The 25,261-nt window shown below is 50.5% G+C and overlaps 1 protein-coding gene across 2 annotated transcripts in view; it reads left to right on the top strand.

The window, feature by feature from the left end:
- The window catches only part of GLI1 (GLI family zinc finger 1), a 173,988-nt gene extending 149,029 nt beyond the window's left edge, over window positions 1-24,959 (top strand). The window contains exons 3-12 of one of the 2 annotated variants that reach the window (XM_048491556.1): window positions 490-588; window positions 5,811-6,006; window positions 6,513-6,678; window positions 6,980-7,087; window positions 10,987-11,127; window positions 14,486-14,635; window positions 15,970-16,134; window positions 17,894-18,124; window positions 20,379-20,652; window positions 22,313-24,959. In XM_048491556.1, coding sequence (XP_048347513.1) covers window positions 490-588; window positions 5,811-6,006; window positions 6,513-6,678; window positions 6,980-7,087; window positions 10,987-11,127; window positions 14,486-14,635; window positions 15,970-16,134; window positions 17,894-18,124; window positions 20,379-20,652; window positions 22,313-24,384 — 3,602 coding nt within the window. In that variant the 3' untranslated portion in view covers window positions 24,385-24,959. The remainder of the gene's footprint in view (window positions 1-489; window positions 589-5,810; window positions 6,007-6,512; window positions 6,679-6,979; window positions 7,088-10,986; window positions 11,128-14,485; window positions 14,636-15,969; window positions 16,135-17,893; window positions 18,125-20,378; window positions 20,653-22,312) is intronic. The other variant, XM_048491558.1, reaches the window with a different exon arrangement.
- The last annotated feature ends 302 nt before the right edge of the window (window positions 24,960-25,261 follow it).

Consider the following 25,261-nt stretch of genomic DNA (forward strand, 5'->3'; position numbering starts at 1 on the left):
AGAGACTCTGCACAAACTGAAGGACTGGAGAAGCTTCTCCTGAAGAGCCACACGGGGCGCAGCAGAGAGCTGGACTTAGCAGCCAAGCAGGGGCACAGGGCACCTCTGAAGTCAGGGAAGTTTGGCTCCTCCTCCTGTGCTCCCCAGCTGGGGGAGAGGCAACCAGGCAGGCTCTGTGTGTGTTGGGGGGGGGGGGGGTCCAGACCTACTGCAGACTTTTGCTGAGGGGGGATTCAGCTGCCAGACCACCGGGGGGGGGGGAGATTTCAGTGTTTGCCCTGGGTTCGTTCGTTCGTTCGTTCGTTCGTTCGTTCGTTCGTTCTATCTATCTATCTATCTATCTATCTATCTATCTATCTATCTATCTATCTATCTATCATATTTATTTATTATATTTATTTATTATATTTAGATACCGCCCTCCCTACTGTAGATAACGTCCAGGACAGTCCCGTCCCATTTCTCATGACTTGATCTGTTTTCTTCCAGGAATCAATGACTTGTCATACTACCACCAGGCCAGCTCTATTGGGAATCACCACACCTATGGTGCGGCACCTGTAGGTGAACACCCTGCTCATAACGATGGTGAGTCTAGAGCAGCAATCGCCAATCTGGCTACCGCCAGTGTGGTTTCTAACACCTGTTTATTTCCTAATAGTTCTTCTCCATAGCAAAGAGCCCATCTTTTCTCTCCTCTATCTCATTGGAGGACAAGGCCTTTCACAAGAAACCAGGTGGCATTACTGCCTGTATCTGTAGGGAGCATCCATGGGAGGACAATGCTTGGCCAGGAACCTCCCAACATTCTGTGATTGGCCCTAGGGTTGCCAGGTTACCCCGGCCACTGGCAGAGGGTGGGAATGGGGGAGGGGCATAGGATTGCCAGATTGAGGCTGGGAAACTCCGGGAGGTTTGAGGTTTGAGCCTGGGGTGGGCAGGGACCTCAGTGGGACACAATGCCATTGAGTCCACTCCCCAAATCATCCATTTTCTCCATGGGAACTGATCTCTGGAGATGAGCCGTAATATGGAGGGTCTCCAGGCCATATCTGGAGTCTAGCATCTCTAAATGGCAGCCAAGTTGTGTTGGTATTCACTCCCTGTTCTCAGAAATCCCAAAGCGGCCACACTTTCAACAAGATGTGGAAACCCTGGTCAAGAGAATTAATATATACAAGGGGTGACAGGTAAAACAGGGGAGTATAGAGAAAGAGATATAAGGAGATTTTTTAAAATTAGAGGTGGTAGACTGGAGAGAAGGTATATCAGAGACGTAGTTAGGGAAAATGGAGCCCGGGACAAAATCTGAGTTTTGTGCCCCACACCCCATATGTGCGGACACCCTCCCCCCCCACGACCAAACAACATTTTTTGCACCAGGTCATCTCAAAGTCACCATCATATTATAGAACATGCCCCAACACACAAATCTGAAAACACCCAGGGCTCCCTAGTTTAAACATTGAAAGTGATGCTATTTTTGAAGCGGGGGAAATCCACCCTGAAATAGCATCACTATTAATGTTGTTTAAACTAGAGAGCCCAGATTCTCCTTTCAAATCCACCTTAAAGGGAGACTCTGGGCTCCCTAGTTTAAACAACATTGAAAGTGATGCTGTTTCAGGGTAGGGTCCCCCCCCCCCCCAAACAGCGTCATTTTCAATGTTGGTTGTTGTGGGTTTTCTAGGCTGCGTGGCCGTGGTCTGGTAGATCTTGTTCCTAACGTTTCACCTTCATCTGTGGCTGGTATCTTCAGAGGTGTATCACAGAGAGAAGTCTGTTATACACTGTGTCCAGACTTCTCTTATAACAGACTTCTCTCTGTGATACACCTCTGAAGATGCCAGTCACAGATGCAGGCGAAACGTCAGGAACAAGATCTACCAGACCACGGCCACACAGCCTGTAAAACCCACAACAACAAGTTGAATCTGGTTGTGAAAGCCTTCAACAATACTTTCAATGTTTATTTTAATCTAGGGAGCCCAGATTCTCCCTTTAAATCCACTCCAAAGGGGGTGGATTTAAAGAGAGAACCTGGGAAAAATTTGAGGGTGCATGTCAGGGGAGCAATGTTTAAGCTAACAGTGGAAAAATGTTAGGCTATCTTCAGGAGACTCTCCTTATAAAACCACGTAGGTTTAGTGAAGTTTGGTTCAGGGGTTCCAAAGTTATGAACCCTCAAAAGGGTAGCCCCATCTACTATTAGCGCCCATTGGAAACAGTGGGGGATGGGGACACCCCATAACTTTGGATCCCCTGAACCAACCTTCACCAAACCTGGGTGGTATCAGCAGGAGACTCTCTGGATGGAACCATCCAGGTTTAGTGAAGTTTGATTCAGAGGGTCCAAAGTTATGGACCCTCAAACGGGTAGCACCATCTACCATTAGCTCCCATTGGAAACAATGGGGGATGGGGTCACTCCTTTTGGGGGTCCATAACTTTGGACTCCCTGAACCAAACTTCACCAAACTTGGCGGGTATCATCAGGAGTGTCACCTGACAATAGCCTGGGATTTCGGTGCCACTAGCCCAAAAACTGTGCCCCTGCTGGCCAACAAAATAAAAACACTAAAAATACCCCCCCAAATTAGAAATGAACCCAAATTTTTCTGCACCGACAATGGTAGGCAACCGGGACATTTGTCCCCAGATGTCTCTATTGTATCTACGCCTCTGAGGTATATAGCAAGAGGCTGGAGAATTCATGGATTTACAGCTGATCTCCAGAGTATATAAATCGCTTATTTATTCATTATTTATTTATGTAAAACGTCATTATTTAAGTTCTGGAGAAAATGGCTACTTTGGAAGTTAGACTATATGTGTGGCCTTATAACCTGCTGGAGTCTGTCTCCTCCCTCTGAGCCGTAGTGAGGGGGAACTGCGCCTGGGGCACGTGTGTGCCCTACGCCCCGCCACACCCCCACCAGTGGTGGGATCCAAAAAATTTAATAACAGGTTCCGATGGTGGTGGGATTCAAACACTGGCGCCGCTGCACACACGCACCTCCAGTCCCTATTGGGCAGGGAGGTTGCTTTAGTAACTCCTTCTCGGCACTCAGAAAAAATTAGTAACTCAGTAAAAATTAGTAAAAATTAGTGAGAACTGGTTGGATCCCACCTCTGACCCCTGCCATGCCCCGGACCGCCCCCACCATGGCCCTGCACCGCCGCGCACCCTCTGCAAGACTGTCCCCTGCACACTACGCCACTGCCCTCCCTAAATGCCACTTTTCCAGGCTCTGCCCTCAGACTTTCAGGTATAATTATCCCTTCCACATTGCGACTTTCACCGTCACAGTTTTAATATATTGTGGGTTGGCATAAGAAATTAAATGAGAAATGTTGGAAAGTTTTGCGGGAGCTGCAGATGACATGCAAAGGCCAGCGGACAACACAGAAAAAGTTAGAAACTCAGAAATGCATAATATATATGTATAGTATTGTATAACATCAACATATTTTTATCTTTTAATACCATAAATATACACAATGTTCTTTTTTTTTTTTTTTAAAGTTAAAAATTCAAAGAAAAAATAAAAAAATCAGACTTATTCTCTCTGTACAAAAAGGAGGATAGCGTTTTTTTATGTAGGATATCCTGGTTGCAGAATTATTGTACCCAGTGGTGGGATTCAGCCAGTTCAAGCACCATCTCCGCATGGCAGAAACGGTTGTTAAAATGGTACTTGTAAACAACCAGTTGCTTAATTATTTGAATCCCACCGCTGGAACCGGTTGTTAAATTATTTGAATCCCACCACTGATTGTACCCGTAACCTCAGCAATGTGGAAAGGATAAGTGTATGTCCAAACCTGGACTGTTGTAACCCTATTACAACAAATGCAAAAATTAGCAGATGGAGTTTTCTGACATTTTCTCTGTAGCAACTTCCATTGCTGAACAGATGAGATCTCATGATTAAAAGTGTCTGGTTTGTTGTGCCTTAAATCTATTGTTGTGGAAACTTCAGTGCAAGCTCTGGTCCATGTATCTCCTCTTAGATACATGACCATGTTTACTGGAGATAGTCTCAAGCTTTAATTGGGCAGCGGAATAATAATTATGTGACTCTACCATCCCATATGGAAGGAGCAGAGTTAATGCCATAGAAGGATGGGGTTTGAGGCAAGGGAAATCAGAGGAGCTTTAATGACCAGCTGAAGCAGATAGCTGATGGGCTCTTGGGAGAAATGCATTCCAGGCTGAGAAAAGAGATTAAACACTCGCATTGAGGGGAAAAACAGAACCACTGGGGGAATAAATGCTGTAGAAGAAGGAGGAGAAGGGCTTTGGCCTCCCACTGTGCCCCTTTCCTGATCAGAAGTATCCCTGGGCCCTATAGGCAGGGGCGTAACGAGGCAGCCCTGGGCAAAACCTGAGTTGGATGCCCCCCCCATGGGCGGCCACTCCACCACAACCAAAATTTTTTTTGCACCAGGACATTGGTGCCTGCAGGGGGTGCATTTTTAGACATATCAGCACCACAATTTCAGCATATCATCAGGAGACTGTCCTTATGCTACTCCCCATGTCTGGTGAGGTTTGGTTCAGGGGGACCAAAGTTATGGACCCTCAAAACTGTAGCCCCCATCTCCTATTAGCTCCCATTGGAAACAATGGGGATAGGGGCACCTCTTTTGGGTGCTGCTAGCCTAAAAACTGCGCCCCCTGCAGGCCAAAAATGGAAAGCCACTAAAATACCCAAAAACGAACCCAGCATTTTGATGCCCCCCACAAGGTGATGCCCTGGGCAGCTGCCCACCTTGCCCAATGGGCATTACGCCAGTGCCTATAGGGCAAATAGTGCCCACCAGGGAAATTTTGGGTCAGAAAAATGGTGCTGAGGGGGCGGGGGGGGGGGAGGTGAAGTCCCTTCTTTCCCAGTGCCTCAGTTCTAGTCCAAGCCAGGACTGTGCCCACTTTGAAACTGAGTTCCCATGAAGATTCACCGCTACTGCCTGATTGCAAGTCCCTCACGTCAATCACACATAATGTCTAGAGCAGGTCTAAGGAACAGAATCAGGGAAAACTCATGAGGAGTGTTACACATTTTACATCAGATAAAGATAACTGCTGTTTTGATATAAATTTAAGGTGAAGGTTCTCTTTCCATTTTTTAGCATTTTCAAAAATTTAAAAGGTGAAAATGAGTACTCGAGTGATCAGCCAAAGGCAGCCTGCCACTCCTCTTTATTTACTTGTTTACTTAAAGTTTGGAGATCATATTTTACCTCAGAAATCCCAGCAGGCTTGCCACAGAAGGAAGAAGAAGAAGAAGAAGAGTTTGGATTTATATCCCCCCTTTCTCTCCTGTAGGAGACTCAAAGGGGCTTACAATCTCCTTGCCCTTCCCCCCTCACAACAAACACCCTGTGAGGTGGGTGGGGCTGAGAGAGCTCAGAAGAACTGTGACTAGCCCAAGGTCACCCAGCTGGCATGTGTGGGGAGTGTACAACAGGGCTGAAATACTGAGATTCCTCAGATGAAGCCTACCCACAACTCTGCAGTGGCAGAGCTGGGAGATCAAACCCAGCCCTCCTCAGATCAGAGTGCACCTGCTCTTAGCTACTGCTCTTAGACACTACGACACGGCTGCTCCCATGGTGCCTTGGAACCATTTTCCAAGTCACACAAGGAGGGAAGAGAAAGAGGCGGGAGAGAGGGACCAGCCGAGGGCTCATAAACATGCTGGTTGTTGTTCCATGTAACTCCTGCTGTGGTATCCTTTCCCAGGTATGGCATTCATACAAGTCCGTTCCCCCCCCAGACAAAATAATCTCTCCCTATTTCCTGCCAGGTACATGCTTTTCAACACCCCGAAGCACAGCCAAGCTGACAAAGAAGCGGGCGTTGTCCATCTCCCCACTCTCTGATGCCAGTATTGACCTGCAGACCGTCATCCGCACTTCACCCAATTCCTTGGTGGCCTACATCAACTCCCGCTGTGCCTCAGCCAGTGGCTCCTACGGACACCTCTCAATCAGTACCGTCAGGTAGGCACTCATTTCTGGGAGAGGTTAATGGAAGACGGGGTCTTCCTCGATCCATCACCTGTGCAGCACTAATTCCCTCCCTTCTCCCCTGATATGCCTCTTCCCCAAAGCCTCTTCCTGGCTTTCTTCCATCTCACTGGTGTAGAAGACTTCAAGAAACATCACGTTGGGGTCCATTGCTTTGAGGAAAGAGGCATGCTGGGAAGAAGAGGCACTCTTTGAGGTTACAGAGTGATTTCTTGGCACAATAAGAATGGAAGCTTGTTCTTCTGCCAGTCCCCAATGGTGAATGACTGCTCAGCAGTGAGTTCCTGTATCTTTTAAAAGCATGGAGTCTAGAAATGTGTTTCTTGAAAAATGAAAACAGAAGTTCTCAGGAACCAAAATTCTGTGCCCAGTGCCACACTTTTTCATCCCAACTGTGGAATCATGGTGGGCTCGTCCACGTGCCCATGCTGTCCTGCCAAATGCAATCCTGCCAACGCTTTCTTGTGTCATTGTTTTAGCCCTTCCATTGGATTCCAGAGCCCCATGGGCCACCAGAAAGCCCAGGGGATGTCGTTTGGTCACAACCCATCCATGGTTCCCTGTGGGTCTCACGAGCACCTCGCTGGCCGGCCAGGAATGATGCACCACATGCCGCCACCGTGTGGGATGCTCAAGCACTGCCAGGTAAGGGGGTACCAAATCTGCCATCCCGCCCTTCTCAGTGCATCATTTGAAGCATGTAAATACCAAACGCCCCCCAGTGTGATCCTGTCATTCCTGTTGGGCAGAGCATTAAGACCCAAAATTTATTTTTAAAAATCAGGGGTGCTTTGGCACTCTTGGTAGGCCCTTAGAATGAACGACCTATCCAGGGGAGAAAGGTGGGGGGCTGCCAAGACAAGAGGGAGATGGGCCTCGATGGGGTGTGGGGCCATGGTTGGAGAGGGCGCCATCACCTGGAGCTCTCGCCGTCTCTTTCCCACAGCTGAAGTCAGAGCCAAGCCTGGGCAGCCCTCTGGATGCCCTGAGCACCAAGTGCCCGGAGGAGTGCTCGGAGGGTGACATTTCCAGCCCAGCCTCTGCGGGGACTCAGGTAACGCTAGGCCACAGCCAACCTGCTTGCCCTTGCACAGACAGACACCTTCCAATGCCTCAGCTCAGTTTCAGGGGTCTGAGCAGTGCTTTCAGAAAGAGAAAGAAATTCACATAGTTAACATTGCATAACCGTGGTGTTCTCCCTCTCCCCTGCCCTACTGAACCTGCCAATCTCACTGTCAGGAATATTTGTGGAGTTATTATTATGTCCATCTTGATTCCTATTGGTGGACTGAAAAGGAAAGAACCAATCAACATATGCATAAGAGCACATGGAACACCTTTTCCTTTATGTTTAGTTCCCCCTCTCCCCAGATTCCAAATGATGACAGTAGAGTGTTCTATATTTGAAGACTCCCATGCTAGGTGGAAGAAATGTTATAGAAAAGAAACAAGGCAGGAAGAATGAATTACTTCAGTTTCTTCCCGGGCATGTTGTTTTTCTTTGTGGAGAGCAGGATGAGGGAGCATTCAAAGATGAGATTCTTCTGTCCAGCCCGTCCTAAAAGCGGGGTCTGGCTCAGGAAGAACTGTACCCTGTGTTTGTGCTGTACAAATAGCTCTGCTCCAAGAGTCAGGCCAAGAAAGCAGACCACCTGTGCCTGTTAAGAACCCTGAAGGTCGGTTCTGAGGAGCCAAGAAGCGGAAGGGACTTCAAGCCACCAGTCCTTCCACCATCCCTGTGACAGAGGGCCGAACTACATGTTACATATCCCTCAGAACATCTCCAGGTTGGGTGGGGACTCATATTCTGAAGTGGCATGCTTCTGCAGTTTTGTAGGTCCCATTTAGATCAGGACTGTGGCGTATGGAAAGAGGGGACTTAGACCTTCCTCCCCTGCTGTTTTCATGATCTGAAATAGCCCAAGGCAATACTGTTTGTCTTTGGGGGCGGGGGGGGGGGGCTGTATGAATGTGAATGAGCCTGACCTGGATGGTCCAGGCTAGCCTGATCTCTTCAGATCCCAGAAGCTAAGCAGGATCTTAGTATTTGGTTAGTATTTAGATGGGAGACCACCAGGGAATACGAGGCTCGCTATGCAAAGGAAGAAGAGTTTGGAGTCTGGATTTATGCCCTGCTTTTTTCAACTGTAAGGACTCTCAAAAAAAGCTGACTTTTACAAACTCTCCTCTCCACAGCAGACACCTTGTGAAGTAGGTGGGATTGAGAGACTTCTGAGAGAACTGTGACTAGCCCAGGGTCACCCAGCAGGTGCATTCTAATCTGGAGGAACCGGGTTTGATTCCCTGCTATGCCGCCTGAGCTGTGGAGGCTTATCTGGGGAATTCAGATTAGCCTGTGCGCTCCCACACACGCCAGCTGGGTGACCTTGGGCTAGTCACAGCTTCTCGGAGCTCTCTCAGCCCCACCTACCTCACAGGGTGTTTGTTGTGAGGGGGAAGGGCAAGGAGATTGTAAGCCCCTTTGAGTCGCCTACAGGAGAGAAAGGGGGGATATAAATCCAAACTCTCCTTCTTCTCTCATGGTATTTTAAAATGACTTTAAAATGGCGGTGGTGCCCTTACATCTAATTTGGCCCTGATTCCCTATCCTTATCTCAGGAAACATGGCACTTCAGGACATGACCTGGGGACATCCCTGAGGAAAACCTCTACCTGACCTGGGAACATCCCTGAGGGAAATGTAATGTGTCAATAGGCCCATGGGCAAACAGGAAATGCGGAGCTGCTGGCTCCCTTCCCTCCCTCTAGTCATCATCTCTCCCTTGGCTGATCTTCTCTAGCAGTTGGTTGAGAAGGAAGCTTAGCTGCCAGAGAGTGTTTGAGATTCCTTGGGTTTGCATTTGCTTGTCAGAAGCAAATGCCTGAAGAAGCAACGCTTCAGTGGCTTTGCCCATAATTATACCTTGTTCCTAGGATGGCCAGCCTCCCACTGGGACCTGGAGTACTCCTGGAATGACAATCAGTCTTCAGACTGCAGAGATCAGTTTCGGAGGGGGAACTCTGTGGCTTCACATCCCTTCTGAACTCCCATCCCTCCCCAAGCTCTACCCTTCTGAAGCTGCTCTCAAAAAGCTCCAGGGCTTTCCCGACCTGGAGCTGGCAACCCTAGGGGGACCCGGAATATTTCTAGTAAAAGATGCAGCAACAGCTGCTTTCATGTGCCAGTGCTGTCTAGTGTCTAATGCCGTTCTGATATTACTAAGAAAATCCTTGGGTTTCCTTCCATATCTCCTGTGGTGATCCTTCAGAAAGCAAGCAAGCGCCAATCTGATCCACGCATGAGGTTCACATGGCAAGGACACTGAAAGAGACTGCTCCTTTTCTGCCCGATTCCTTATCAGTTTAACCTTTAATGGCATAAAAGATTGCAGATTATTTACATTGAGACATTGAAATATTGGTATTTAAAATGTTTTCCAAAAACGTAGCCACTGCCAAGGTAATCGATGGACTACAATCACTCAGCAAAAAACGAGTGGTCTGGAATTTAGAATAATGAAGCCTTGGAAGCAGCAAAGGATACATTAAAATCATACGCGGGCTGCTATGAAGATGACATTCCAAGAGAATATGGGATATGGTTTCAGGAGATCCACAACTCTCCGGTGGCTTACCAGAGCCCCACCTGAAGTTTGTTTTAGATTGTGTGCAAGATCATTTTTGTCTGGGGGTGGTGGCAGCGGTCACTTGTTCGGGTTGGGTGAGTGGATGAGGGGGAGCTATTGTAATGTATTGTGTTTTATATTTCTGTTGCCCCATAGCCTTGAAAAAGGGGGCATTATATGGATACAAATAAACAGAAGCGTGGAAGGAAGATGATCTATTCCTCAGCTCCAGTAGAGGAGAAACTTGGCCATGAACCCAGGCCTATTTCTGCCCACCCAGCCACACAATGGGCCTTTCCCCACTTACCTTCTGCTGTGCGCTTACTTCTGTAGCCAAGTACGCTTGGGGTCTCCCAGCGAGCACTCCCTTCACTACAGAGGCTGACGACAAGCGCATAGCCATGAGAACAGCTGCCGCTCTCGCGCCCCCTCAGCACGCATCATTCCTGGCGCCTTTGCGCGGGGTTGTGGGGAAGCCCGGAAGCGTGCCAGAAATGACGCGCGCAGTGAGTAGCGTGCAGCGAAGGTGGTAGAAGGAAAAGTGGGGAAACGGCCAATGTTTGCAAGAGACCATGGGAAAAGCATGATCGTGCACTCAACATATGGTGCTGCCTTATGGTGAGCCAGATCATTGGTCTTTCTAGTCCCATGGTGGCGAACCTTTGGCACTCCAGATGTTATGGACTACAATTCCCATCAGCCCCTGCCAGCATGGCCAGCCCCTGCTAATTGGCCATGCTGGCAGGGGCTGATGGGAATTGTAGTCCATAACATCTGGAGTGCCAAAGGTTCGCCGCCACTGTTCTAGTCTAATCAGTGGCATCTCTTCTGAATCTAAAGCAGAGGTGTTCTCTATTCCTGCTGTCTCTGAACTGGAAATGTCACAGACTGGAACTGGGACTCTGAAAATGTCAATCTGGTGTGCCCTACCACTGAGCTGCAGCTCCTCTAATGGGCCCAGAACAAAATGGCACAGCTGCAGAGGCGTAGCACGGGGGGAAAGTGCCTGGTGCGCTGGTGCATCCCCCGCCCCGGAATGCCCCCACCGCCCAGTGCGTCACATCCCCCCCCCCCCCGCGCCCTCTTGGAGCGACGCCTCTGCACAACTGCACAGTAGTTTTCTGTCCTGTAAGGACAGCAAAACATTGATTCTCAAACTTCAGGAGGCTACAACAAACTACTACTGGATGCAGAAGCGTGGACAACTGTTTTCCTCTCTTCCCTGTGAACTCTGCCTGTGGAAAGTGAGGGTAAGACGTCGGCCTGGTTATCACCAAGCTACCCCCAAGAACTTATAAATGGGTATCATGTCTTACCTCCATCTCAGGATCCTTTACTAAGCATGCTAGACCCCCGGGACGAGCTGGAGAAGGAAGACGGGAAGGTGGAGGCGGAAGCTGTGTATGAGACCAACTGCCACTGGGAAGGGTGCTCCAAAGAGTTTGACACCCAGGAGCAGCTGGTGCATGTGAGTTGATGGGGCACCAATGCGGGGGGACTCTCCCCGGTCCAGCTGGACCAGGGTTGGGTTCTCACTCCACCCCTTTCTTTGCTTTGAGGCGGGGTAGGCTTCTACTCAAACGTGTCCTCGAGAGCAGTTTCCCACTTAATCTGTGTAAGACATCAGGATAAGAACCAAAGGCATAACGGAGTATAATAAGGGTAGCCGCCCACCTTCATGAGGTGACGAAGCTGCTGTGATCTTCCAGGCAAACGTCAGGCCAAAGTGTCCTTTCTGCGGTCTTCTGCAGGAAACCAGAATGGCGATGTGGAGACTCAGCCTCGCACGGCCAGGACATGAGCGTCTTGTCTCTGGGCTCAATAAAAATATCTATGTCCCTGCCTCCCTGCTTGTAGGTCAAGGCTAGCTCAAGCCACTCTGTTGCCCAAAGTAGGCCATCTCCCATGAGGCCAGGGAAGATGCAGAGCAGTAGTGGTGGCAGGGATAAGAGCTCGTGTATCTAATCTGGAGGAACCGGGTTTGATTCCCAGCTCTGCCGCCTGAGCTGTGGAGGCTTCTCTGGGGATTTCAGATTAGCCTGTACACTCCCACACACGCCAGCTGGATGACCTTGGGCTAGGCACAGCTTCTCAGAGCTCTCTCAGCCCCACCTACCTCACAGGATGTTTGTTGTGAGGGGGGAAGGGGACAAGGAACAAAGATTGTCCATGCCCCCTTTGAGGTCTCCCTTCCAAGGAGAGAAAGGGGATATCAATCCAAACTCCCTCCTCCCCTCCTCCTCCTCCCCTCTCTTTCTCTCTTCTTCTTCTTCCTCCTCCTCCTCCTCCTCCTCCTCCTCCTCCTCTTGATACCATTGCTGAGGTTCAATCTGGTCTCCAGGTGTGGCACCTTTGGACCCAGCCTTGGTCCCAAGAGACAAAACAAAGTGAGGCTCTTCCCCCGCATCTTGGCTGCTTTTACCAGGCAAAAAACATAGAATCACAGTGTCCAAGACCTCTTGTGAGGTGGGTGGGGGTCTGAGAGAGTTCTGAATGAACTGTGACTAGCCCAAGGTCACCCAGCAGGAATGTAGGAGTGGGGCAAGAAATCTGGTTCACCAGATAAGGCTCCACCACTCAGGTAGAGGAGTGGGAAATCAAACTCGGTTCTCTGGATTAGAGTGCACCTGTTCTTAACCACTACACCACGCTGGCTCTCCTCTCTGGTCTGTCCTGGATCTGAGGGGCAGCAGGGTGACGGGACAGAACACAGGCACCCTCCCATCTTTGCTGCAGAATTCCACAAACCTCTTGCAAGGGCAAATACAAAAAGAGCAACACACCAGGAAAGAATACATAATTCATGGCCAATGAGTGTACATAAAATATTATTTGAAATGGCAGTGACAAAATATATACAATAACTCAGATCAGTTTCTGTTTACAGTGATGAAAACGTAACGTATTCAATAGGCCAGAATGCTTTCCTGTTCTGGCATTTTTCAGCCTCAGCCAGTTAACGCCATATTATATAATACTGTAATAAATTACAAAAACCCAGTGAACTACGACACAGCTGGATGAGGGAAAAGAGGGGGCTTAACTCCCCTCAATCACACTTACAAAATGTGTATTGAGAAGGTGGAGACCTGTCAGTCTTCAATATTTTAGAATATTAAATGTAGACAATTTAGGGGAGATAAGCCCCCCTTTTCCCCCCATCATAATTCATTGGGTTTTAGAAATTTATAACAGTCTTATACAATGGGACGTTAATTGGCTGAGGCTGAAGAAGACCACCAAAACAGGGGGAAAAAATTCAGATCTGTCTTGTCTATTGTATATGTAATGCTTTCATTGTTGTGAACAATGTTGACAGAGATGATGTTGACAGAGAGAATTTTTTCTCTCTTTCTCACCATACTAGAACCAGGGGGCATTCATTGAAAATGCTGGCGGGAAGAATTAGGACTAATAAAAGGAAACACTTCTTCGCGCAACGTCTGATTGGTGTTTGGAATATGCTGCCACAGGAGGTGGTGATGGCCACTAACCTGGATAGCTTTAAAAAGGGCTTGGACAGATTTATGGAGGAGAAGTCGATTTATGGCTACCAATCTTGATCCTCCTTGATCTGAGATTGCAAATGCCTGTAGCAGACCAAGGTGCTCAGAGAGCAGCAGCAGCAGCAGAAGGCCATTGCTTTCACATCCTGCATGTGAGCTCCCAAAGGCACCTGGTGGGCCACTGCGAGTAGCAGAATGCTGGACTAGATGGACTCTGGTCTGATCCAGCAGGCTAGTTCTTATGTTCTTATGTTCTTAACAACAGTTGATAATAAAATTATTGTATACATTATATCACTGCCATTTCAAACAATAATTTATGTCTACTAATTGGGCATGAATTGTGAATTCTTTCACAGTGTAGTGCACTTTTGTATTTCTATTTGAATTCTTTCACAGTGTATTGCACTTCTGTAATTGTGAATTATTTCACAGTGTAGTGCACTTTTGTACTTGCTAGAGATTTGTGGAATTCAGCAGCAGAGATGGGAGGGTGCCTGTGCATTGTCCCCTCTCCCTGCTGTCTCTCAGATCCAGGATGGATCAGAAAGGAGAGCCAGCGGGGTGTAGTGGTTAAGAACAGATGAACTCTAATCTAGAGAACTGGGTTTGATTCTCCACTCCTCCACCTGAGTGGTGAAGTCTTATCGGGTGAACTAGATTTGTTTTCCCACTCCTACATTCCTGCTGGGTGACCTTGGGCCAATCACAGTTTGTTCAGAACTCTCTCAGCCCCACCTGCCTCACAAGGTGTCTGTTGTGGGGAGAGGAAGGGAAAGGATTTTGTAAGCCACCTTGAGTCTCCTTACAGGAGGAAAGGGGGGGGGGGTTGTCTATAAATGCAAACACTGCACTACTACTATTGCTAATGCTACTAGTAGTAGTAGTTAGCATATTGAAGAGGCTTTTTCTCCAGTCACTCTCAGCCCTTCTCGTTCCCTCCTCCCTGCCCTCTGCCTGGCTGCAACCAGAGAGGGAATTGGCCGGCCAAGTGATTTAGCCCAATCACCAATCAGCAGCTTTCATGGCCCAGGAAGAACAAACTTTGACCAATTTGATCCAAGTCCAACATTCACACCACCTTCCCATGCCATAGGTTATTTCAATAAAATGAAATCAGCGGAAAGCCACTTTAATCGGTTACCAGCCCTGATTTACAGTCATAGTTTCTGGTCCCGTCCTCAGTGGACCGGAAGAACATCTAGGTTCGCCCCTTAACTCTGCTAGTGAAATATTGGGGAAGGGAAATCACCCCCATATGAATGGCCGGCTTCCACTGACTCCCAACCTCTGCGATGCTTCTGTCCCCTGCCTCTGCAGCACATTAACAACGAGCACATCCACGGGGAGAAGAAGGAGTTTGTGTGCCACTGGTGTGACTGCTCGCGAGAGCAGCGGCCCTTTAAAGCCCAGTACATGCTTGTCGTCCACATGAGGCGCCACACAGGAGAGAAGCCGCACAAGTGCACAGTAAGTGGGATGGAGGGACCCGAAAACAGCTAGCAGGTTTGGGCTGGCGTATCTGGGGAGGTCGGCTGGGTTGCGGTGAGAGAGGCTCAAGTGTGCCACATCCAGTTTCAGTTCTAGGGGGTATATTCTGGGCCTGCTTGTGGAACATGGAAGCCAATGAAGGCAGCAGCTGGCCAGTTGTATGCAGCCACTACTAGATATACACGTTCTTGGCCATGAGCAGAGAGCTTCCATGTATAGGACTGTTGAATGGTCATTACCAGTCTATGGAAGCAGCGCTGCTTCTTCTGACACCAAAATGCACTGCGCAAGAACAAAAACTGGTACCAGATGCAGAGGGCAGCGCACTTTAAATCACAGTTTTCATTGTTTCATAAATAAAAGACAAGTGTATAGCCCAGGGGTAGGGAACCTTTAACATTCAAAGAGCCATTTGGACCCGTTTTCCATGGGAAAAGAAAACACTTGGAGCCGCAAATAATTTTTGACATATAAAATAAAGATAACACTATATATATTGGGGTTTTTAAACTTTTTATTCCGCTCATTCTGAGAAGTGCATGGATGCGCCCGCCCTGCTGCCTGCAGGGCGGGCAAGGATGAAGCCGACGGCTAAGCCTCTCCAGCCGCCGGGAAAGCGCCCGCCCCGCTCCCAACGGGGCGGGCGAGGGGGAAGCCCGCGGCACGGCCCAGCCGACCGCAGGCAGTTGGTGCGCCCGCCCTGCTGCCTGCAGGGCGGGCAAGGATGGGGCTGGCTGCTTGGCTCATGGAGCCACAGTGCAAGGGCAGAAGAGCCGCATGTGGCTCTCGAGCCGCAGGTTCCCTACCCCTGGTATAGCCCTTACAGAGCAATTAGCGGTGCCAATGCCATGAGGAAAAAATGTCTTGGCCCTTTAACAGAGGCTTAACGTGCAGAAACGGGTAGATGAAGCTTTTCTTGGCACAGAGGTAATATCACCTGGTAAGTAGCATCCCATGAACTCTCTGTTAAAGGGGCAGGGCATTTTTCTCTCCAGGTTGTGGTCAACAGTAAACAAACCACCACATCCTTCTAAGTCCGTTGAAATCATCGGGCTTGTTTAGAAGGGTGTATCTCTGTGTTAGGACTGAACTGGTAAGGCTGTAAAGAGAGGCTTACAAGGATCTGGATAGTGCCTGGTGAACTCTCAAGGCTAGAGAGAAGGTAAACAGGTTTTTTTAATGATGGGGGGGGCAAGGGAGAGGTGTGTGAAGCTGCAGGCGCGGAGAAGGAAGTTCTGCATTGGGGTTGGAAGAGAGATCACGGCCCTCCAAGAGGTCTCCCCTGCCAACCGTCACTCCCTGTTACCACGCAGTTCGAAGGGTGCAACAAGGCCTACTCACGGTTGGAGAACCTGAAGACCCACCTGCGCTCCCACACAGGCGAGAAACCCTATGTCTGCGAGCACGAGGGCTGCAATAAGGCCTTTTCCAACGCCTCGGACCGGGCCAAGCACCAGAACCGGACACATTCCAATGAGGTACAGCGTATGTTGCATTGGCTGCAATTGAGCAGGGACAACCCTTGTTGACAGATGTTGGACACCGGTAGATCCGGTCCCTGTTCAAATCACTGATTTGATTTTATCCCAATTTTTCCATTTGGGGGCAATTTTTAGAGACATTTTCCAAAAAGGTTATGTACATCCATGTGCACTAGAGGTCTTCCTGTTTCAGTCCCCTCCCCCGAGTGGGAGGAGTCTATGTATCTTGACTCTAGTGTGCATGTATACAAATGGACATGCATGGACACAAAATGGCAGTGCCCTGTTTCCATTCCATTCCCACCTTGTAACACCTATCCAGATAGTTGGCATCAATTGAGCTACAGCCAACCAGATCCATCAGGAGATTAAGCATTCTTTCCTTTCGCAAGGAAAACTTTTGGTCTACTTTCCAAAAGTTAGCTGTATGGTCTGTGACAGATGACTTGACTAACGTGTATGGTAGGTGGAGAAGTGCCTTTAGAAATGTGTTTGTGCGAGGGTCACCCTTAATGTATGAGAAGTGGGAAGTAAATACACAAGCGCCCTTGTTTGATCTGTATAATGTCAAAACGAGTGATGCGGCGGCAAGCCCTGACATTCAAACGGGGGATCGTCCGATGTTCAACTCACTTAAAAAAGGTGACATACAGTGCAAAAAGGTGACATATAGCAAGCTTTCCTGGGAGCATACCCCATTGAATAGACCTGAATAGGATTCAGAGCAGACCTGCTAAGGATCACTCTAATACAGTGCAAGCTGAACCAGTTACACCCTTCTACGTATGTTGAAGTCAAGAAGGGTGTAACTCTGCCTGGGAGGAAATGGTGCCTGGGGACAACACCTGCTTCAGGCCAGCCAGGTCCTTGCACCCGGCTTCTCCTGTGACGTGGCACCCTGCGGCTCTCTCCGTGCCAGGGCTACACTCGCTGTCTTTGCCTCCGCTGCAGGCCTGCCAACAGCCGCAGTTGCTGCTGCCTTCACACACAGAGATGCCGGGTACTGGTGCCACAGGAGAAGCCGGGCGCAAGCCAGCCTGCCAGGTGGGTCAGCCAGCCAGCCACGGCACCACCCCCTCATGGTTGCAGCTGCCAACACCTGGTGGTTCTCTCCGTGAAGGCAGCAGCAACTGTGGCTGCCAGTGGTCGTGGTTGCTGCTGCCTTCATGGAGAGGGACGCTGGCAGCAGCAACCATGGGGTGGGGTGGGGGTGTGTGGCTAGCTGGCTGGCTAACTCCCCGGCTGGCTGGCAAGTGCTGCGGCACTGCGCCGCCACACGTGCCGGCACCAAGGGCCGCTACCATGTGGGAGGTGATTTTGCGCCCCCCCCCCCATGTGACAGGATGGCATGCACCCTGCTGGGCTCCCACTGCTACTGAGAACCAGACTGCATGTTATGGTTACCACGGGCTTAATCCACGGCCACCAATACTATTTTACAGAGGAATTTGACAATTAAAATAAAAATCCTCATGGTTGTTTTGGTACTTGAAAAGGCACGGGGCGGGGGGGGAACAAGCTTGCTTACTCATCAGTATCGAGCACTCCTGTCATTTTTCTGAATGGTCAGTTTCCTTTGTAAAACGGTATGGATAGCCACATGTCAAACCCATGGATGCCAGGTATGGTTCTGACTCCTCCCATCCTGCAATATGGTTCCAACCAAGACATCATTGGGAGGTAGATTGACCAAGAGGTTAATGTGTTCCATGAAGCTTGTTAGAGAGTTCTGATGATCTCGCTGGTGTTCTGGCAGAAACCCTACGTCTGCAAGATCCCTGGCTGCACCAAGCGCTACACGGACCCCAGCTCTTTACGCAAGCACGTCAAGACGGTGCACGGGCCGGATGCTCACGTCACCAAGAAACATCGCGGCGACACTGTGCCTGGCAGCCGGTTGCTGGCCCTGCAGGGAGACATGAAGCAAGAGAGGGATAGCGAGGGCAGGAAGGAGGAGGGCAAACTAATGGTGCCTGACTCAAACTTGGTAAGCAGGGAGGGTTGGTTTACATGAAACTGGCTTAAATCAATGAAGGAGTGGAGTGGAGGGAGACCACACTTGGAGTGACCTGACCTGTTTTTCAGATATGTACATGAACTCTTGCGTTGTCTATTGACTGACTAAGGCCCCTTCCGCACAGTTCCAGGAGAGCAGGTTGCAGGCGGGATAAAGTAACCCGCTCTCCTGCTGTCCCGTTCGCTTGCCTCCGTGCAGGCAGCAAACGGAGCCCGGAGAAGCAATGCATGCGCCTTCGCATGGAGATGCGTCTTTTTTTTTTTAAGTCACCTCCCGTGCTGCGCAGCTGCACAGGAAGGATCTTTAAGAAGCAAGTGCTTCTTGGGGCAGCTCATGAGCAGCTGCAATCCTCGTTAAAACTAAAGAATCGCTGATAGTGCGATACTTGCAATACCTGGGTTGGGGGGGGAACGTGGGGCAGACTCGCGTTAGGAGTGAGATCCGTGCGAAGTTCCTCCACAGCACAGGTTTTATACCGTGGTTCGCCCGGGTTTATTGCCCCATGCGAAGGGGCCTAAGATGTTTTCTCCACTATCTTTCACAACAGAATACAGGATTTTTGGGGGTGAGTGCATAAAAAGTTCAATTTTAAGAGCTTGTGGCTTGAATCCCCTGCCTTAGCGCCATGCTTTTCACTAGATGCTGTGAGGATTCTGGGCTATACGGCGCATTCCTTTCATAATGGGCACTTGGCAGCTAATTGAAAGACTCTGGTCTAGCACAAGCAGAAGTGTCCAGTGTCAGAGAAATGGGCTGCCATAGGACCCAGGAGGAAACATGCACGAAGCAGCAGTAGAGGACCCACGCTAACATGCTATAGCGTAAAATTCAGACTTCGTTTTGAACCAGGTCACTTTGAAAAAAGAAACCTGTGGCAGCTGAACTTTTCCTTAACATCTGATTTCCATTTTTCAAAATCGGATTTAAATCTAAACAATTGGGATTTTTAAAAATCATGTGTTTCTATCCAGCTCCTTGGTAAGTATTGCAGGCAGGGTAGTTGGGGGCGGGAAGGGAATTTCACTGCTTTTGTGAGGCAGAAGTGAAACTCTGGGGGAACGTAACATGGATCCTCAGAAATAACAGTCCATTTTAATCTAATGTAGAGAAGGCTTATCTGCATTCGGAACTTACATTCATTTTTAGACCAGTGTGACCATCGTGCTCCTCCCAAGGTATCCTGGGAATGGGAGTTTGGTGGGAGGGCTGGCTCCTAGCTTTCCTCACAGTATTATGATTCCTGGGATACTCTGGGAGAGGGAATGACTCCTTTTCCATTTAAGTGCAGCGAAAATATGTCCTGACTTCCTGTCTTCGAACATTCTCTGAAACCTTCAGCAAGGAAGGTTATCAACCTCCAGGTAGTAACAGTTGCATTCTTCTGGAATTGCAGTGGATCTCCAGACAACTTATATCAGCTGCACTGGGGGGGGGGGAGTTCCAGCTTTAGAAGGCGGGGCTTTGGCATCAAGCCCCTGTCAATCTCCCTTCCAAGCATCTCCCTCTCCTGGCATCACTCTCAGGTCTCCGTGAATCTCCCTAGCTTGAGTTGGCAACCCTGTGACTGCAAGGATCTGCATTCCTAGGCGGGTCGGTTGACGTAGAATGAGTCCCGTCATCTGGCAGAGCTGAGGAAACTACAGCCTTAATTAGTGGTCCCGGCACCTAAAATTTGTTCCCACCAGCTGCGACTGGCCCCTTCGGCTCACCATGTAAAAGTTTGGTTGACTAGTCTACCAATTAGAGCTGGTAGCCCTATTAAAATAACGTACTTTTTCTGCGCATCTTTGGGTGTTTTTGTCACTGTGCATCTTAAACAGCAAGAGGGAATTCATTCATTCATTCATTCATTCATTCATTCATTCATTCATTTATTTATTGGTTAAACTTATATACCGCCCTCCCCCGGAGGGCTCAGGACGGTGAACAGCAAAACAAAATAGAGCACATAAACCAAAAACAAATCCAATAAATATTAATTAAGTTAGCTCTATATAGATAAAATAACGCCACTCCATGAAAACGCAGCATACTAAAATCAACATAATAGATGGCGCCTACTGACAATCCCCTAAAAAGGCCAGAAGGAGGGGGAGCGGCAGGATCCACTGATGTTACAGATGTTGCAGAATTAATGTGAGGACCACCGTGAGTCGCTGGCCCCAGTCCCTTTAACCACATGACTGTGTCTGTGTGTCCCCCCCTCCCCCTCCCCACCACCCAGAAACCGCAGCCCAGCCCAGGGGGCCAGTCTTCCTGCAGCAGCGAGCGCTCTCCCTTGGACAGCACCACCAACAACGACAGCGGCGTGGAGATGAACGCCAACGCGGGCGGCAGCTTGGAGGACCTGTCAGCGCTGGAAGAACCCTCGGAGCCAATGGGGACCTCTGGGCTGTCGGCCTTGCGCAAGCTGGAGAACCTGCGCATCGACAAGCTCAAGCAGATGCGCAAGCCCTTGTCGGGGAAGGGAGTCAAGCTGCCTGCCATCTCTGGAGCAGGTGCGTGGGCAAGGCTGGGTGGAAGCTCAAAAAATGGACACGGGACAGCCGCAGCAGCCTGGTTGTCCAGGTTCTTCCCTGGATGCTGCCTCCAGGTGTAGCGTAGCGGTTAGAGGGATGGGCTAGCATCTAGGAGCCTCCCAGTCTAACCTACCTCACAGGGTTGTTGTGAGGATACCATGGAGGAGAGAAAGCTGCATTGAGTCCCCTATAGGCAAAATGGCAATGTATAATGAAGCGCTCCAACATGCATAGATCGTGGGCTTGCCCAGAGGTGACTGAAACATCTGCCAGCCAGTTGCACGCTTGATTTTGCTCAGGTAGAGGTATAAACTGTGCAGCAAACTGTAAGATCTGTCAATGCAGAGAGACAGTTTAATGCCCCCATTAACACCTCCCACCCGCACAGCAACAGAGTGAGAGGAAGCAGCAGTCCTAAAGGCTGGATAACAGTCCTAGCCCATATACCAGTGGTGGCGAACCTATGGCACGGGTGCCAGAGGTGGCACTCAGAGCCCTCTCTGTGGGCACGCGCAAACAGAATGCCCCCCATACACATCTAGACTGGCCTGGGCCACTGGGCTCGATTATTAGCATTAAACCTAAGACCTGGTTTTGGGGAAGCAGTGTAGGTAACCCTATTAAGCGCTGTTAAACCCCACTGATTTTCATGCGAAGAACTAAAGCGTGATCCTTTACCTGGGAGTAAGCTCGGTTGCTGGCAATGGGGCTTGCTTCTGAGTAAACCCTCCTAGGGTCGTGATTCACCCGTTGGAAGAGTTGCACAGTTGCTTCAAAGCAAAGCCACCAAAACAAAAACCTCAGTATTCAGGTTAAATTGCCATGTTGGCACTTTGCGATAAATAAGCGTGTTTGGGGTTGCAATTTGGGCACTCGGTCTTGAAAAGGTTCGCCGTCACTGCCCTATACGTAGGGTCCCATTTGGCTGCTTATAGTGGGAGACTTCCCACTAATTGCAGCCCTTGCCCACCTGTGCTCAGTGGACCAGCAGGTGGGAATTTTTCTCTTGAAGAGAAAAAGAAAAAAGAAAAATAAGGCCACATTTACTTACTGAAAGTTCTGACTGCAGTATTTTTGGCAATTGCTAGAGCTATTGTCATTTCCATGCAGCTTTAGGAATTGCCAGGAACTCTTCGATCAGAACTTCCTGAGACCCAGCGTGGTGTAGTGGTTAAGAGCAGGTGGACTTTAATCTGGAGAATTGGGTTCGATTCTCCACTCCTCCACCTGAATGCCAGAGGCTTATCTAGTGAACCAGGGGTGTTTCCATACTCCTACATTCCTGCTGGATGACCTTGGGCTAGTCACAGTTCTTGGGAACTCTCTCAGCCCCACCTACCTCACAAGGTGTCTGTTTTGGGGAGAGGAAGGGAAAGGAGCTTGAAAGCTACCTTGAGTCCCCTTACAGGAGAGAAAGGGGGGGGTGTATAAATCCAAACTCTTCTCTAAGCTGCCAAGGCCTTATTTCTTTTTAATTTTTCTCCCCCGCCCCAACACTTCTGCTGGTTGCCTATCTAAAAAGGAGAAACAGGTGCAAACTCCCCCCCACCAAAAAAAGAGTCTTGCCTTCACCTATTGCAGTTTTAATTTGCATTTGTTTTCTCTGTCCTGGTAGCCTATTTGTTTCGCTTCTTCACAGGCACCCCAAGAGAGATGCCTGTCCTGTGTGGGCCCCCCTCCGCTGTCTCGCACCGACGCATCATGGAGCTGTCCTCCAGTGACCTGCCCTCCTTGCCCATACCAGGGGAACGCCGCGGTAGCACTACCAGCACCATCAGTTCGGCCTACACCGTCAGCCGTCGTTCTTCCATGGTGTCGCCATATCTGCCGGGAGGGGGAGCCCCTAACGGGCTAGGCCCCCCTGACGGGTACGACCCCATGTCCCCTGATGCCTCAAGGCGCTCTAGCGAAGCCAGCCACTGTGGTGGTCTTCCGGGGCTTGGGAACCTGACGCCAGCCCAGCAGTACCGACTCAAAGCCAAGTATGCTGCTGCCACAGGTGGGCCGCCTCCAACTCCTCTACCCAGTATGGAAAGGGCTGGTCAGCCCAGCTTCATCGGGGATTACTCAGGCGCCGGCCCACCCCCTTTCATGCGGAGGCACAGTGCCAATGAGTACCATAGTTACAGCACTGGCATCCTGCACCCGCACCTAGCACCCCATCACAACACTCGTCGGGCCAGCGACCCCTCTCAGACTGCGGGTGAGGCACACCCAGCTCCCAGAGTGCAACGGTTCAAAAGTCTCAGCAACATGAGCCCAGCCAGCATGGGCAGAGGCGGCGGGCTGGCGATCGGGGGCTCCGACGCCAACCTGCAGCGCCACCTCTTCTCGCCACGGCCGCCAAGCATCAGCGAAAATGTCTTTTTGGAGAGTGCAGCCATGGAGAGCGGCCGGCCGGCTGGAGAGCCGGAACTGCTTGAGATAGAGCCGTACCTCAGCTACCAGGAACAAAACTACCCGTGCCAAACCATGAGCATGGAACTCCAGAGCGATGCTGTCCATCGGGGCACCCCCAGGGCAATCTCTGACTTGCAGATCAGTCCGGTGAGCCACGGGCAGCTAGAAGGTAGCTTTGAGCCGCCAGATTACGCCCAACCTCCCTGCCAGATGAACCCAGCATTCCACACGGCACGGCAGTGGGATTCCAACAGCTCAGGGATGAATCCTCCACCTCCCGCAGGCATGGGGCAGTGCCACTCTGCCCAGTACCCCGTCCCTAATGCCAAGCACCTGGGAGTGGAGCCCGGCAGCGATGGCCGGCAGGGGGCATTCCAGTTCGGCCAGCCGCACATCAAAGCGGAGCAGCAGTTCCAAGTGGCCGCGCCAGCCCTCGCCGCTTGCCAAGGCATGAAGCAGCTGGCCTATAGCCAGGCCCAGTCAATGTGCGGAGAGACCAAGTACCTGCCGGAGAGCCAGCAGGGCCCTTGCTTCGGCATGGGGCAAGCCCCTGGCAGGAGATCGCAGACCCCGATGCTGCAAGTGAAGGAGATGATGGTGCGGAGTTACGTGCAGTCACAGCAGGCTCTGATGTGGGGAGAGCCACAGCCAGACAGCGACGTCACGATGGGTGTGGACGGAATGGAGAGCGGGCAGTGCCAGCAGCACCAGCAATACCCGGGCCCCAAGTGCCCCAACTACCCTGCAAGGCGCCCGCAAGTCATGGAGGACAAAGCACTTTCCGGTTCCAACAGCCAGTGTTACAACCCAGGGATGGCCCCACGCCCGCCAGGTGGACCCAAGCCACTGAGTCGGCAGAGCAGCCTGAGCTATCAAGGGAGTCCCTCTTACGAAGCCTCCGGCAATGCCAGCCCCCGCCGGATGATGCGCCTGCCCCCTCTCCACGGCCCCGAGGAGGCATGTTACGTGCAGCTGGGCAAAGCGGCCGGGCACAAGCTAATGGGCCCCCACCAAAGGCATCACCCCCCACCCAGCTGCGTGGCTGAGGATCCGGGAGGTCCCTACCCGCCTGGGCTGGAGGGCCTGAAATCAGACTCTTTCTCTTACCTGCCAGAGGAACAGGTGTCCAACAGCTTGGACACCCTGGACTTGGAGAACACCCACTTGGACTTCACGGCCATCTTGGATGAGGCTGAGGTCATCGGCCCCGGTTCCCCGCCTGGCGGTCTGGCCAACATGGCCGTGGGGGATATGAGCTCCATGCTGAACTCCTTGGCCGGGGAGAACCAGTTCCTGAACACCCTGTCCTAGTGGGGAAAGCCCTACGGCTGCAACGACGGAGTATTTCTTCTAACTAGAGCCAGACTGGCATGAGAAGGTACCAAGGTAGCTCTTACTGGCCTGAACTTGGTAACTTATGGCCAGGAAGGAGCTCTCAACTGAGGGAAAAAACTGAGACAGCAGCTTCCAGGTTCTCTCCTGGGACCAAACTGCACTTGCTGTGCCTGCTCAGACCTCCTGAACCAGCGTTGGCCTTCAGTCAGGGGCTGAGCAGATGGTGATGGGATGAAGGATGGGAAAGGAAGTGGATTCTTTTGGTCCACTCTCCCAGCTGGTAGAGCAAACTCAGGAGCTCATAAAGTCTTCTGTTCTCACCACACCATACATGGACACACAAACTACCGCACTGAAACTGGCACGCTTGGTGAGCACAATCCCAAAGTGCCTCTTCCCCCTCTGCCCCCCGCGAGAGGGCTGCCCCACGAGAGCGATGGCCCTACAGTTCCAGAGAGTTTGTTGACACAGCAGCCTTTCTAGGGCCCCTTCAACCGCGTACATTTTTCTCCACCCCACGCAGAAAAGATTTTTAGGTCGATGTTTGTCTCGTCTGGATTTTCTAGGTCAGGGGTCTGCAACCTGCGGCTCTCCAGATGCTCATGGACTACAATTCCCATCAACCCCTGCCACCAGGGCCAATTGGCTGATGGGAATTGTAGTCCATGAACATCTGGAGAGCCGCAGGTTGCAGACCCCTGTTCTAGGTTAAGATGTGTGGGCTTAAGCAGGCAAGGATCTCAGGCCCCTTCCGCACACGCAAAATAATGCGTTTTCAAACCACTTTCACAACTGTTTGCAAGTGGATTTTGCTATTCCGCACAGCTTCAAAGAGCACTGAAAGCAGTTTGAA

This window comes from Sphaerodactylus townsendi, linkage group LG03 (genome assembly GCF_021028975.2).
Source record: "Sphaerodactylus townsendi isolate TG3544 linkage group LG03, MPM_Stown_v2.3, whole genome shotgun sequence".
NCBI classification, from domain to species: domain Eukaryota; kingdom Metazoa; phylum Chordata; class Lepidosauria; order Squamata; family Sphaerodactylidae; genus Sphaerodactylus; species Sphaerodactylus townsendi.